This window comes from Pinus tabuliformis, chromosome 1_2 (genome assembly GCF_031772625.1).
Source record: "Pinus tabuliformis cultivar Carrire ecotype Pingquan chromosome 1_2, CPIR1, whole genome shotgun sequence".
Classification (NCBI taxonomy): domain Eukaryota; kingdom Viridiplantae; phylum Streptophyta; class Pinopsida; order Pinales; family Pinaceae; genus Pinus; species Pinus tabuliformis.
Window position 1 is genome coordinate 1020354497 of NC_142298.1, and position 14427 is coordinate 1020368923.

Consider the following 14427-nt stretch of genomic DNA (forward strand, 5'->3'; position numbering starts at 1 on the left):
ATCTATTAATTATCTGTACATTAATCAAAATATCCCATTTCCAAGCATTCATATTATACTCCACTAATTCCTTTGATCAAAATATCCCATTTCCAAGCATTCATATTATACTCCACTAATTCCTTTGAGTCTAACTAATTCCTTTCGAGAATTACAGCCTTCATAACTTAATTCAGTTCAAACCAAAAATAAAAACCTTTAAAATATGTTTATGAAACAATAAATTAAACATTCAATATGATTGTAATGTCTAAGCTTCACCCTTAGAAAAAGCGCTTAAAATATATTTTATGAAACAATAAATTACTGATTTTAAAATATAATAAAATTGTAAAATGCCTTTGCCTTTTCTCAAATGACAAGCACCCTTATTTCCTAAAAAATGGCTTTTGCTATAAATAAAATTTAATAAAAAGACCATAGCACGTGGCAAATGGGGAAGATGGAGAAATTAGAGAAAGTGTTTCAGTAGATGTGACCAATTGACCAACACCTCATACTTCGGTGGAATTTGGGAAAACTTCCGCCCCATTTATATTTTCCCTTAAATTAATCGGGAAAACCCCATATACCTTCATCCATTATCAGCCCAGATCTCTCTATTTTTGTTTCTTTTGCCTTCTCAGAGGAGTTGGAGGCCGAGGCAGCTACAATGTGGAGAAGAGGAGCAGCCAGACTTGAAGCCCTAGCGGCCTCCGCGCTTAAACAGCGCGCATTAGTTCCTCATAGATGCGGCGGCCATTGCTGCAGCAGGGCCTCGTCATCGTTCATTCATTCTTACGCGGCTCCTTTTTCTAAAACGTCCCCTCTATCAGCCCATTCTGGAGACGGCGGTAAGTTAAATGACTCCTTTTTCGTGGAGGAATGGATCGATTGCGTACATTTTGCCATCTGGTTAATAGATCGGTTAAAGGTCTCGTACTTTTTCCCGTTATTTGTTAATCGTCTCGTATCTTTAGGCTTCTGTTTGATATGTGGCGGTCTTTTAATAAAAAAAACTTATTTGAAGTAAATGACAAGGATTTATCTATACATGAAGGAATTCATCTGGATGATAATATAATTTTGAACTCAATCACGGGCATGATCGAGGGTTTCTAAGGCTAGGTTTATGGTCGTTATGTGACACCATGGGAATTAAACTTGTGAATGTAGTTTTGCAAAACCTGCCGGTGGAAAAACGTTAACCTAAATTGTTGGGTTAAGCATGGGATTTTATTTGTCTTCGGGGTTTACTATCAGGGTTTAGGGCAGGTTTGGTGATCAAGCGGCAACTATCCAGTAAGGCTAAAAGAGCTTAGGTTCAGTATTTAGCGATGAAAAGGATTTATTTAAAGTTATTTTAAATGTTTTTAATCCGATAAATCAGTAACCTGTTGCATCTGATCTATGGGTTTAATTGTGTGAGTCTTGAATACTTAGATAAACGGCGGAAATACATTGAAATCAATAACTATGTGATAGTTCAAAAGCCATGGGTGGTTAGAGATATAGGGCGTTTCTTTAGCTCTCTGTTACCTATATCACAATTGATGTGCAAGCTTCCGTTGATCTCCATTGTTAATGTTACATTCTGCACTTTTTCTCCTTGGGTTTAGGGGTTATTCAAATTTTCTGTGTAATTCTATTCAATGTGCAAACTTCCATTGATCTTCATTGTTAACTTTCTTTTACACCTTTTCTTCTTGGGTTTAGGGTTTACTCCAGTTTTTTCTTTGTACAAAGAATTTGGTTTTTTGCTAAATTTGAAGCCAGGGTTCAATTTTCCATTCTAATTGGGACAGGCCTTTGATATGACATGGCTGTTGTCTGATTAGCCAATGTCATCTGCAGAATTGTTTTATCACCTGACACAGAAATATCAAGTACTTGGGGAAAATGTTATTTTGTCAAGAATTCAAAATTATTTGCACGTGAATAAATTGTGACCATGTGTGTTGGATTGGTGGTATGCTTGTGCATCACTAAAATTTGATAAAGTGGAATGATACAGAGAAACTGCTGAAGAAGGAGAAATCAGTGGAAGAAGTTATGCCAATTGCAACTGGACTTGAGCGAGAGGAATTGGAGTTTGAACTTGAGGTATTTTCTAAGAATCTGTGTTGTTTTCAGATCTTATTGTGTGCTCTGTATTGATTGCTGTTTGATGGTATCTAAAGCTTTTAAACTGTCATACAGGGGAAGCAGCGTTTTGAATTGGATCCTCCTTCTGGTCCTTTCGGAACCAAGGTTAGTTTCTAATAAATTGTTTGCTAGATGTTGCAATATCAATGCTATAATTTATGTTCTGGTTCATCTTACATATTATCTTTTAGTATCACGTGATAGCCATTTGGTCAATTTAATTACATTGTTTTGTACTTTCTTTTTTTTCCTGAGAAAAAAATTCCAGTAATTTTAAACTATAAAATCATATTTATAGATATGCTTTTGTAGCCTTCCAGTCCATCCCAACCTACATTGTTTTTTACCATATTAGACAGGCATTACTAATTGTTTGACGCTGTTGTAATTTACTCTTTAAGCCTAGGTTGCAGGAAACGTTGGAGAAGGGTCTGTTTCCGGCCGGAAACGAGGAAACTCGTACCGTATGGCCTGGAAACACGTTTCCAGCCGTACTGGCCCATTTTTCGAGGAGGAAACGTGGCCAGTATGGTCGGAAGCGTGTTTTCAGGCCGTACGGTGGAGTTTCCTCTTCTAACTTGATTTTTTCTTGTATTTTATTTTTATCTTTTCACTTCTAATTTTTTATTGGGTGACTAAAATATCTTTTGGATGCTTCTAGATGCCTTTCAAGTTATAAAAAAGAGGATTTTCTTTAGTGAGGCAGCCTAATTTTCAAGCCTATGGCCCTAGTGTTGATATGCAGGTCATGGTAATGTTAAATTCTTAAAGTAAAAGGATGAAAATGAAAAATAAAGGAGAATGTCACTTTTACATTTTAACATTACCATGAAATGACTCAGGATGTTTGAGAGTGGTTTCGCCCTCATTGGATTTCGTATGGAAAAAGTAGTATTTTAGATCTCAGTCAAAATCCAACAGACTTATTTGTTTTTTAGGATTTCAAGATTAGGGGAATTGCAATATTTCCATTGGATTTTGTCATGTACTAGGGTATGGAATTTGTATTTAATCAAGAGAACCAAGCCCTCTATGCAGGGGAGACTCCCAATAATCAAGAGCACGTAGGGTATGGAACTTGTATTTAATCAAGAGCACTAAGGTCGTTCGATTATGTAGGAGGAAACTCCCAATCAAGCATGAGACAAGAAATTAGAAATTTCTCGTGGCTGATTTTGGATATTGCTATTTTCATTATCTGATCATTCATGAGTAAATGTGATGTAAATTTAGAGACTTATAGTTTATGCATTGACAATTGACAATTTAATCATAATGTAACAAATTAGAATGGATCATATATGCTTTATGATTGCACATATTTCTTAAATGTCCTAATATATATATTGCGTTTCCCCGTTTCAAAATTTGCAGGGGTCACGTTTCGTACCTGTGCCCGTTTCGGAAACTCGTACCCGTTTCCTCGTTTCGTGCAACTTAGCTTAAGCTCATTTTGAGGTAGGCATTTCAGGTGTTCAAAATACTGGGAGAATCCTTAATTAATGCTTGCATGTTAAGGAGCAAATGGATATCGAAATTGTCCATTTTGACTAAGATATTCCACTGTTACCTCTTAAGTACATCTTGGCAATTAGAAGGCAACCTGTCCATAAATTATATCAACATTATGACAGATTTACCAAAGGAAGAAGTTGGTGGCGTCTCCAATATTTGAAACAAAGTGGGCTCTCTAGTGCATGACACAAAATGGCCTTCGTAGTGTATGATGATGATGATGATGGTAGTGGTTAACATCCACTGAGACCAAATTGGTCTATCAGACCTATAATTTTCTTAGTTTTTAACTGTCTGGCTCCTTGTCTTTCTTGGCGAGATTGATGCTGTAGCTTTCTTTTTTTTCTCTATGGTCTTCCAACTGCCTGTATCTTACACCTCCTTAATCTCTTCTAGTTCTTGGGACATTGGTGTCTTAGCTTCGCGATCTATTGTGTTCGTCCTCTTGAAGATAGACGGAGAAGAAGTTTGGTCTAGGAGATCTGCTTTGCTGTTAAATGAAGATTTATTTTGTGTGGTATCCGAATCCTCATAATTGTTGATGCTTGAGGGGTTGTCGAGTTCACTTTTTTGTTGCTGGGCGGGGCTTCTCTCTGCTTGTCTTGAGAGTTGTTTCTTTCTTGTGATTCAGAGTTTTCTCTAGAGTATTCTTCTTTGATGACAGTGTAGTGTTCTTTTTGTGCTCCTTCCCACCATGTAGATCTGTGGTGGTTTTTTCTAGCAGAATTTTTCTGGGAGGCTTTTGGGCATTTTTTGGCTAGATGGCCCGTCTCAAAGCAGGATTGACATCTGAAGAGGACACTTTCATAATCGTGTTTTTGGTTCCACACAGTCTTTACTTGTTAGGTTTATTTCAACTAGGAATCTGGCGCTGAAGTCCATTTCCACACAGATGCGTGCATAGGTGTTTTTGGCATATTCCTCTGTTTTTGGGCATCTGCAATAAAATTTCCCAATTGCATTTCCAATGGCTTTTAGCGAGGAGAGATTCCAGAGATGCAAGGGTAGGCTTGGCAATCTCACCCAAACTAGTGCTGAGGTTATGACTGCTGTTGAGGGATCGAATGATGGGTTCCATGGCTTCATGAATAGGCATGAGTTTTCCCAAAACCAAGGGCCGGAATCTAGAATACATTGTCTGCTTTCAGGATTTTCAAAATCTACTATAAAGAAACCCCTAGCACAGGGGTAGATATTAATTTCATTAGAAATGACAGGCTTCCATACCTCCGAGATCCAATTGTGGAGAGATGTCAACTACGGCCAAAAACCATTGAACCAGCAGATTAGGGCACTTTCAGAAAACTTCAAAGCCTCATTTAGTGAGGCTTGGACCACCTAGACAGTGGGAGCTGGGGCTTCACTGACGATATGGGCAGGAGTTTGCCCTCCAGAAGTGGACGGAATTGAGCCAGCAACTATTTTCGCGAAGCTGGGAGTCATATTTGCCCGTAGAAAGCTGAGACCCAGCCGCAGAGAAATAAGGCAGAAGATTAGATCTAGATCTAGCCGCAAGAGATTAGATCTAGAACCCAGCCACAAGAGATTAGATCTAGAACCCAGCCGCAAAGAAGACTAGTTCTAGATCTAGCCGCAGAAGATTAGATCTAGAACCTAGCAGGAAAAAATAAATCACCGACTTTCGCTTCATGAACCACTCGATCCGGAGATGCCCACGTAAAGGAAGACTTGCTTACAGATCTATTTTCGCAGATCTGAGATTGGTGATCATTATGGAGAATGCCGAATGCAGTCGCAGATGGAAGACGAAAGAACTGACGATTGAATTAGAGTGATAACTAAGAATCGCAAACCGAACTAAGAATTAGAGTGAAGAACTAACGATTGAATTAGAGTGAAGAACTAAGAACCTAGCCGCAGACGGAAGAACGCAGCTTCTTACTATAAAAAATATAAAAAATAACGCAGATCTGAGAACCGCAGCCACAGATGGAAGAATGCAGCTTATAAAAATATAGGAATTGCAGCTGCAGCTTAACGACATGCCTTCATAAACTTGTTTACTTTATGCCAGAGATAATCTTATGCCGCAGCCGCAGACGGAAGAACGCAGCCGCAGAGATAATCTTATGTCGCAGCCGCAGATGGAAGAACCTCAATGCCGCAGAGATCTGGTCTAGTCTATTTATAACTAGCAATGAAGCGACATTATACTTTCTTTGCTGCTCTTCTGCTCTCTAGTGCATGACACAAAATGGCCTCCCTAATGTATGATATAAAATGGCCAATTTTGATAAATTACTGAGATCTGGTCTAGTCTATTTATAACTAGTAATGAAGTGACATTGTACTTTCTTTGACAGTGTAGAGTGAGGTAATCTCACTAATTTCTTATGCTAAGTGATATTCTCTCTATTGGATTGCCAACAAGGCATCTAGAGTTTGTATTCAGAAATAACTCTTGCTTAATAATAAAAATCCTCAGATATGTTGCACCGGTTTTCCCACATTGGGTTTTTCTGTGGGCATTTGTCCAAAAAATAATGGTGTCATTGTGTTGTATTTTCTTTCTTGCTCAATTTCTTGTTTCCGTATTATATTAAATTAAGTGAAGGTTGCAGTGTATGTATTTCGATATTTGCTGTAGGAAACTGCAAGTAATTTGTTTAAAGGAATCTAACAAATAGGAGAAATATCATCAGTTGCTGCAGTAGGTGTTTCCTAGTGCACTTGCCTTTTTGCTAGGAAAACATTTTATAGCACCTTTTTAGCAAGTGACTTTATGTGTTATATGAAAGTCACTTTATAAAGTACTAAGTACTAATTACTTTCTAATATTAAAGTCACTTTATATTTTTAAGTTGACTTTATGTGGAGAAGAAGTACAAAATACAAATATAATGTTATAAAGTGACTAGTGAGTCATTAATGAGGGGGACCACATGAAAAGGGGGTCAAGTGAGGGAATGATATCCACCATTGATCTAGAGGGCTGAGATCTCAGCCCTTGATCAAAAGGGTTAGGGTTCTCCTACCTAATGAAGCTAAAGAAGGGAGAAAAATGCATAGGGCTCTCATTTTATACATGAGAAGTGTTGAAGGGGAGAGCAGGGAGAAGAGGAGAAATGTTGCTGAAGGAGTGTTCAATCCTTAGGCAGTCCTGAAATTCTAGGCAAACTCAGGCAGACAGTTCAAGGGAAGTTCCAGCTCTTATTTCAGGGAGAACAGGCCGCACCATTGAGGGGCTGACTGTAGCAGACAGACAGGCTGAGTCTCAAGCTGACCTGTGTGAATTTCGAGGAGAGAATTCACTGAAAGCAGGGACACAAATTTCCAGATTGACAGAGATACCTGGGCACACTTTTCTAGGTGAGAAATTTGGACTGTGGGTGTGAAATTTGAGGGACAGAGGTCAGATTCCAGTGCAATTTTTGAGGGCATTAATTACTGTTCAGTGGCTTAAATTTTGAGGAATAAATTCAGGCAGAGGACACAATTTTTAGAGCAAAGGAAGTCACATTGTTGGCACACTTTTTGAGGAGCTCAGAGCTGACCTGTGGCACAAAAATCTATGCTGGAAAATTCTGACTGTGGCTTGAACTTCAAGGGGATAGATAAGTATCCGCAAGAAATTATTAAAATATCTCTAAGAAATTAATGCTTTTATAATTTTCCTTAGAAAGCAAATAAAATCTCCTTAGTACTGCTTTTCCCTTGTGGGTTTTTCTACAGTCAAGTTTTGACCAAAAATAGCTGTGTCAAAATTTGCGAATGCTTGTGTCTATTTTGTTTTCTATCTGCTGAAAAGTGCAAAAGAAGTAGAGGTAGCCTACTAGTGTTTCAACTAATTTTCATTAAAGTTTAGTGTTTCAAATAATTTTCATTCAATTTTATTTATCAGCTAACATGTGGGGCTGTGGGCATTAAACCAAATGCAAAACCATTGAAACTTGGTTGGGGCTACAGATCTTGAAATTTTTACATGAGCAAGGCAGGCTCCAGTAGCATTCTCTTTCCTAATTTCTAAGGCCAATGGAGAAGCTCTGGACATAATGCTTACTGGAAAGGAGCTGGAAGATAAACTGGACTGTGCAATATATTCTCTAGCTTGCCTAGTTGCTGTTACATGGTTTTATTGTGGTTCAGGCTCTTTCCTCTTCCCCTTAGCACTTAATTTCATTGTGAATGTTTTCAGCTAATTTCCAATCTGCATTTACAAATTGTTTAAATGACCCCTGAGCCATCCTTGTTAGAAGACCTTTCATTTGCCACTGTTATTCTCTTGCTTTCTTACAAATGGATTTTGTCTCTCGTTTGAGCTGGGTCCCCTGGGAGAAAACTCAGCAGCTCTTCTTTCTTCTCTGCATCTGAGCAATACCTTGTAATCTAAGCCCCCTTCTACTCACATATCTCTAATTTCTCTCTTCCAGATTCAAATTGTTCTTTAAGCCTCAGATTTATCAAATCCTCGTTGCTACAAAGAGTTCCTCTCTTGTTTACTGTTTGTCCTAATTCCTTTCATCCCTCCATTAATTCTTCCGTCAGATTTTGATTCGCTTGTCTCATCCCTCCATTAATTCTTCCATCAGATTTGGTTCCCATGTCTCATCCCTCCATTAATTCTCCCATCAGATTTGATTCACATGTCTCATCCATCCTTTAATTCTTCTATCAGATTTGATTCCCCTGTCTCATCTCTCATTGCTTCTTCTATCTGATCCCTTTTCAACTTCCTTTCAACCCTGATAACTGAATGTCTAGCTACTAGAATTTGTCACCTTTAATTTGTTGATTGAACAGCTGTAATTTTCTCCCTTATGGGAGCATGATTAAATGGCTCTCCTTTCCATGTCACCTAGGTGGGGAAGGCTCAACAAGGGATTCAATATCAGCAATGCAGCAAGGGATTTAGTATCAACAATGTATATTTTGTCCAGCATACAATTTTTACAATCTGATTTCTTAAAGGCAACTGAAAATTTTCTTGGATTACTCACTTATCTTTCACAATTCAATAGAATTTACTGAGTTGCGAGGTAGATTTACAGTTCTGACAGCTTATACTCGGGTTTTCATCATTTTATTGTAATGTGAATGCCAATGTATGTAGAATGAGAGTAATATTGGCCTTTAATGTTCTATCCCCTCGTATACTCTTAGTTTCTCAATGCCTTAATAAAAGATAACCATGATAGACTGCAGACTCTCTGTCAGGCCAGGAGGTAACTCAAATGTAATTGCATTATTCATTCAGGTTGTTCATTATTATATACAAGAGGGAGTGACTGTTCAGTTCATCTCCCGATGACTCTCTATTTCCTCTATTATTTATTTACACTAATTACAGTTGTTCACCCAATCCTTATGATTAGGTGTCAACATTCCCCCCGTTAATCTGAAGGGATGCTGGTGAGTCCAAGCATCATTTTGAATCTTTCAAGCTTTTCTCTTCCAAGCGCTTTGGTGAAGATGTATGAAATCTACTCATTAGTGGAACAATGGTGAAGATGGATTGTTTTGGCCTCAACATGATGTCAAATTAGATGATATTTTGAATTGATGTGCTTCGTTCGATCATGGAATTTTGGGTTCTTGGCCAACTCTATTGCTGAGGTATTGTCAATCATGAGTGGAGTCGATTGTATTTGTTTTACCTGCAAATCTTCCAGAATTTTCCTGAGCCACACAATTTCTTTTGTTGCCTTAGCTGCTGCCACATATTTTGCCTCTGTTGTGGAATCTGCTGGAATTGATTGTTTGCGTGATTTCCAGGAGACAACTCCTGATCTATGATAGCATAACCCGAAGTAGATACTTTAGTTTCTTTGTCTCCATCGAAGTCTGAATCAGAGTATCCAATCAAGCTGAAGTTGCCCACCTGTGTATACTTGAGTTCAAAGTCTTGAGTTCCCTTCAAGTACTTTAGAACTATTTTTGCAGCAGAGTCCAGACCAATGTCCCTCACAAGGCTTTTGCATAAACTTGGAGAGGATTCCAACAACAAACGAAATGTCTGGTCTGGTAGTAGTCAGGTAGTTGAGACTTCCTATAAGCTGTCTATACTTTGTTGCATCCTCAAATTATTTTCCTTCAATGGATGTGAGCTTTAAGTTTTGTTCCATTGGAGTAGTCAGAGGATTGCATTCAGTCATGCCAAACCTGTTCAACATATTTCCAATGTACTTCTTTTGAGAAAGAAATATGGACTTCAGATGTTGAGTTACTCCAATACCAAGATAGGAATGAACATAGCCCAAATTAGTCATTTCAAAAGCTTTCCTCAATTCCTTCTTTATGGATGCAATATAGCTCTCATTGTTCCCTGTCATCAAAAGATCATCTACATATACAAGATATACAACTGTTTGTCAACTCTCTTGACAAACAAAGTTGCATCATCAAGATCATAATGTTTGAAATTGAGTTTCAGAAGATGCTTAGTTAGTTTTCATGCCAGGCTCGTGGTGCTTGTTTGAGGCCATACAAGGATTTCACAAGTTTGCATACTTTATGTTCATGTTTGAGAACGTATTGCATCTATATAACATTGAAATAAATAAACTGAAGTCAACATATTATCTAATTTAATTTTAGTGCCTTAGGTGCCCTTAGGAAAGCTCCGGTTATGTGGATGTGCCTTTAATTTTTATGCAATTGTGTTGTTTCATTTGAACCTACAATGAAGGCATAAAGTGTCATGAGAACATAATACAGTTAATTTAATTTCTTAATCTCATGTAAGCTAAGTAATCTTGACATGAAATTGTACTGGATAAAATGTGATCTTCAGTCGTTCCTTTGCATACTTCTTCTTTTTACATGTTAAACCTAAAATTAATATAACAAGTCCAATGTGAGCATTATATGGGCAAAATGTATATAATTTCTTTAGTCAGTATAACTTGGACAGTCTTGATATGAATTTCTATTGGATAAACTATAATATAACATGTGATCTTTTAATATCTTTTATGAAAATTTGTTTTAAGCATGCACTTCTAAGTTCACCAGTTAGATGATAGATTAATAATAGGCTTTTCATGTGGTTTCTCTAATCAGAGTTCTGTTCAAAACCTGCTGGTTCCCATCATGCATGAATGTGTGTGACAGAGAGACATTTGTTGTGTGTTGCTTTCAAAAAATTAGCTTCTCTATCATGAGGGGTCATCGATGTTGGTCTGGAAGAAGAATATTCCAGAAATGATGGATTTTGAATTGTTGTCTTCACTACAGGAAGCACCTGCTATTGTAGAATCCTATTTTGACAAGCGAATAGTTGGCTGCCCTGGAGGAGTTGGTGGTGAGTTAAAAGTTATTTATATCATATTAGATAAGGCCTAAGGGTCGTTGAAAGGTTTTGGCCTTTTTTACTGTTGTTTTGCTTGTTGTTTATATATTATTTTGAGAAGCTGCCTTTCTTTCTTACTTATGTTCGTTTTTCATTTACTTTTCAGTTCTATTTTTGTTTCATCTTTTCCTGTTAGTTTTTGGTAATAGTTGCTGTATCTGTTTCTTTTTATGTTACCAGAATGATTTAATAATGTGTACTTAAATTTGTAATAGTTCTTCCCCTTTTTTTTGATGACTACCAAAAAGCATGCTTATGTATATTTGTTTGTTTAGGATTAAAACATTTCAGCATTGCTGATGTTCAACTCTGCTTAATTCCTTGATCACCGACTATTGGTATGCTGTCGGTGATAAAAAGGGCGGGCCGGTTTTTTGTTACTGTTTTCAAGCCGGTTGGTTTCCTTTGTTAGATGAGAAAATTTTGTTTACCCTGTAGTTTTTATGATTATTCTGTTTGCAAAATCCAAACATAAGGCTTTTTGGATCCCATGATGAATTCTCAAAATTATCTAGAAGAAGTTCTAGACATGCAATAAAAATCTGAAACTTCTTATCTTACTGTAATTAAGTATTTTCTTGTTCACAAAGCTTATGATTAGTTGTTCAATCCCTCTATCTGCTTCGACACTATCGTTCTATGGCTTAAATCTTTGAAATCCATTTATCATTGTATACTGCATATAGTTCAGAGATTAATAAATTTAGAGATTTTTCTGAACCTAGATATTTGTAATTGTTGTAACTAATTTAGCAATTATAGGGTAAGGTTAGAGTTCTTAGTTAGGGCTGGCTGGCCTTTACTAGGGGTGCTAAGAATGTTTAAAGGAAGGATAATGCCTACTTGAATAAAGTTGAGAAAAGTTTTTTTCAAAAGAAAGATAAAGTTGGTCATGATAGATAATAAAAGGCCAGACAATAATGATTTATGGATTTGGTAACAACCCTTTACCAACTACATGGGAAGGAAATCAAAATCATAGTAATAGAGATGGTCTATTGGATGTTTATTAAGAATGACATCTCTGACTAAATCATGACATTCTAGAAATGTCAAGTAATGTTACATTTATCATTATTGACAATTCATCTCCAAGCGTCCGAAATTCAAATTATATGCAATATTGGAAATTATTGGGACACTTTTGAAAAAAAATATTTTTCTTTACTTTTCAAAATTTTAACCTCTAAAGTAACATCAACATCAAAACAAACACATTGCTACATAAATACGAAAATAAAATTGATATAGAAGACATATAAGATGTCAAGTGGTACATCGGTTGTTGTTTCTGAAACATGATATATGTCTTGAGTCATAAGATTTGATAAAATGATACAAAACCACATCAAAACACAAATAAATGTATCTCATGAGATGAATCATAGCAATGAAAACAATGGATTTCCCTTTGTTTGCTTGATGGAAAATGGTCACAAAATCTTACAATGTTATTAGAATTGGAGCAGTCAATCTCAAAAACTTGAAAGATTGGTGACCAAAAAATACTTAAAAGTTTCAAATATTGAGAAAAACATATAATTCATGTGCATCCATATGAATCCAAATCACTATACACAAATATGTAAAGTTTTTCATGTATATTGCAATTAAGGGTGCGTCTAACCGAAATAGCACAGAGTGTAATCCATCTTTAAAGTTTAAACCAAAATACATCTACAAAGAGTCTTTAAATGACCTTAGAGTCCAAGAAAAAATCATGCTACAACAAATAGCTACATAACATCAAAATTATTGCCCATGTCTGGATCTCATCAATATCACCCTCGAAGCATTAAAAGAAGATAGGAAAAGCTAAACATGCGTAAATAGTGATTTTACTTGAGTGAAGTGTACATTTTCATCAGGGTCATGATAGAGGAGTTCATCAATCAATGCCACCAACGTCAAGGTACATAGAGGGTTTGGTGCCCTTGATTAAATGTTAGTTGCATGCCCTTATACATCACAAAATTTAGTGGAAACATTGCAATCCTGCAAATTTGAAGTTTGCTGAATTTGAATGGAATCTAAATTCTACTTTATTCATATGAAATCCAATGAGGTTGGAACCACTCTCAAACATTTTGAAGCAATTAAAGATAATTTTAAAAATTTGAATAAAATGATGTATCTCATGAGGTGAATCATGGGAAATTAAAACAATTGATTTCTCCTTATTTGCTTGATGGAAAATAGTCATAATATCCTCAGAGCTCAATCCCTTAACTCACTTTTATATGAGCATGAATTTGGTTATAAGGTGGCAATAATGGAGATAAAACAATAATCTCCAACATAATTACCTTAATTATCATGATGATTTCAAAAGGGCAAATTATCACGATATATGGCAGTGATATTATCATGATAATTTCGATAATATCATGATAAGTAAAACTCTATTGAAACTACCTAAGGAGGAGGGTGTTGTATTGTTGTTTTACAAGATCTTTGTTGGAGCAACTACTGTAGTACCTTCTTTGTATGTGCTCAAATCTTCTTTTCTTGTTGTTTCCATTAATGGCACTCTACTGGGCACTTCCTAAGGTATTAAAAGTCCAACACTCCTTGTTATTGAGGAAGTGTTCTTTGCCAAACACAAGATACTCTTGTTGCCTCTAGAATCTCCCCTTAGGTAAGCGTTTAGCCCAACAATTGGCCATCAACAAACCTAAAGAAACATGAATCTAGATCACTGATCCCTTTTGTACTTTGAAGTCTCTTCAAAATCTTCAAGGTGAAAACCTTCTAATCTGTAAATTTTGATGGATATTCTACTAGATAATTTGTCCCAATAAATCTACTAAAATGTATTAGAAAATCTGAAATCTACACTATGAAGGCTAATATGGATTTGTTAATTGTTATTTATTGTGCATGCATGCAAATGATAAATATGCAAAAAATAGAGAAAAAATATAATAGTCACCCATAAAACACAATAACACAAGATATTACGTGGGAAACCCCTCCGAGTTGAAGGTGACGCTGTTTCGCCCTCTTTCTCTGAATGGAAAAGGATGCAAGTACAAAAGAGTCAGACATGTGGCTCGTAGGCTACTACATTGTACAAAACAAATTCTCTCTATTTGCTATCTCACCTTATCCACTCTCATCTACTTTGCTCATCTATGGAACAAATTGCACTCGAATAGAATGGACCCCCTTTTCCTCTTGGTGGCCTAGTTATAACATAGCTTGGTAACGTATTAGTGGTCAAGTTTGATTCCTTAAACTCTTAAGTAGAGTTATGACATGGACTCTTCTAGACTCTTCTTCATCATGATCACATGGCTGGCCTCCTTTTCATGAATAATGGGGGATGATGTGTCATCCTCTCGTATTATAATGGGCAAAACAGGAATATCAACTTTTTGGTGGAATAACCTTTGCATATAGACTTTGATTGAGGTGTTTCTTGCATTGTGGAAAGGTCTGTATGTAGAATGGCGCTAGGGGATGATGCACTTAAGTGA

The 14427-nt window shown here is 36.5% G+C and overlaps 1 protein-coding gene across 1 annotated transcript in view; it reads left to right on the forward strand.

Moving 5' to 3' along the window:
* Positions 1-489: 489 nt before the first annotated feature.
* The window catches only part of LOC149209577 (cytochrome c oxidase subunit 5b-1, mitochondrial-like), a 29666-nt gene continuing 15728 nt past the window's right edge, over positions 490-14427 (forward strand). Inside the window, exons 1-4 of the mRNA XM_089396395.1 lie at positions 490-833; positions 1994-2082; positions 2179-2229; positions 10834-10900. Of these exons, the coding sequence (XP_089252521.1) occupies positions 653-833; positions 1994-2082; positions 2179-2229; positions 10834-10900 (388 nt within the window). The 5' untranslated portion in view covers positions 490-652. The remainder of the gene's footprint in view (positions 834-1993; positions 2083-2178; positions 2230-10833; positions 10901-14427) is intronic.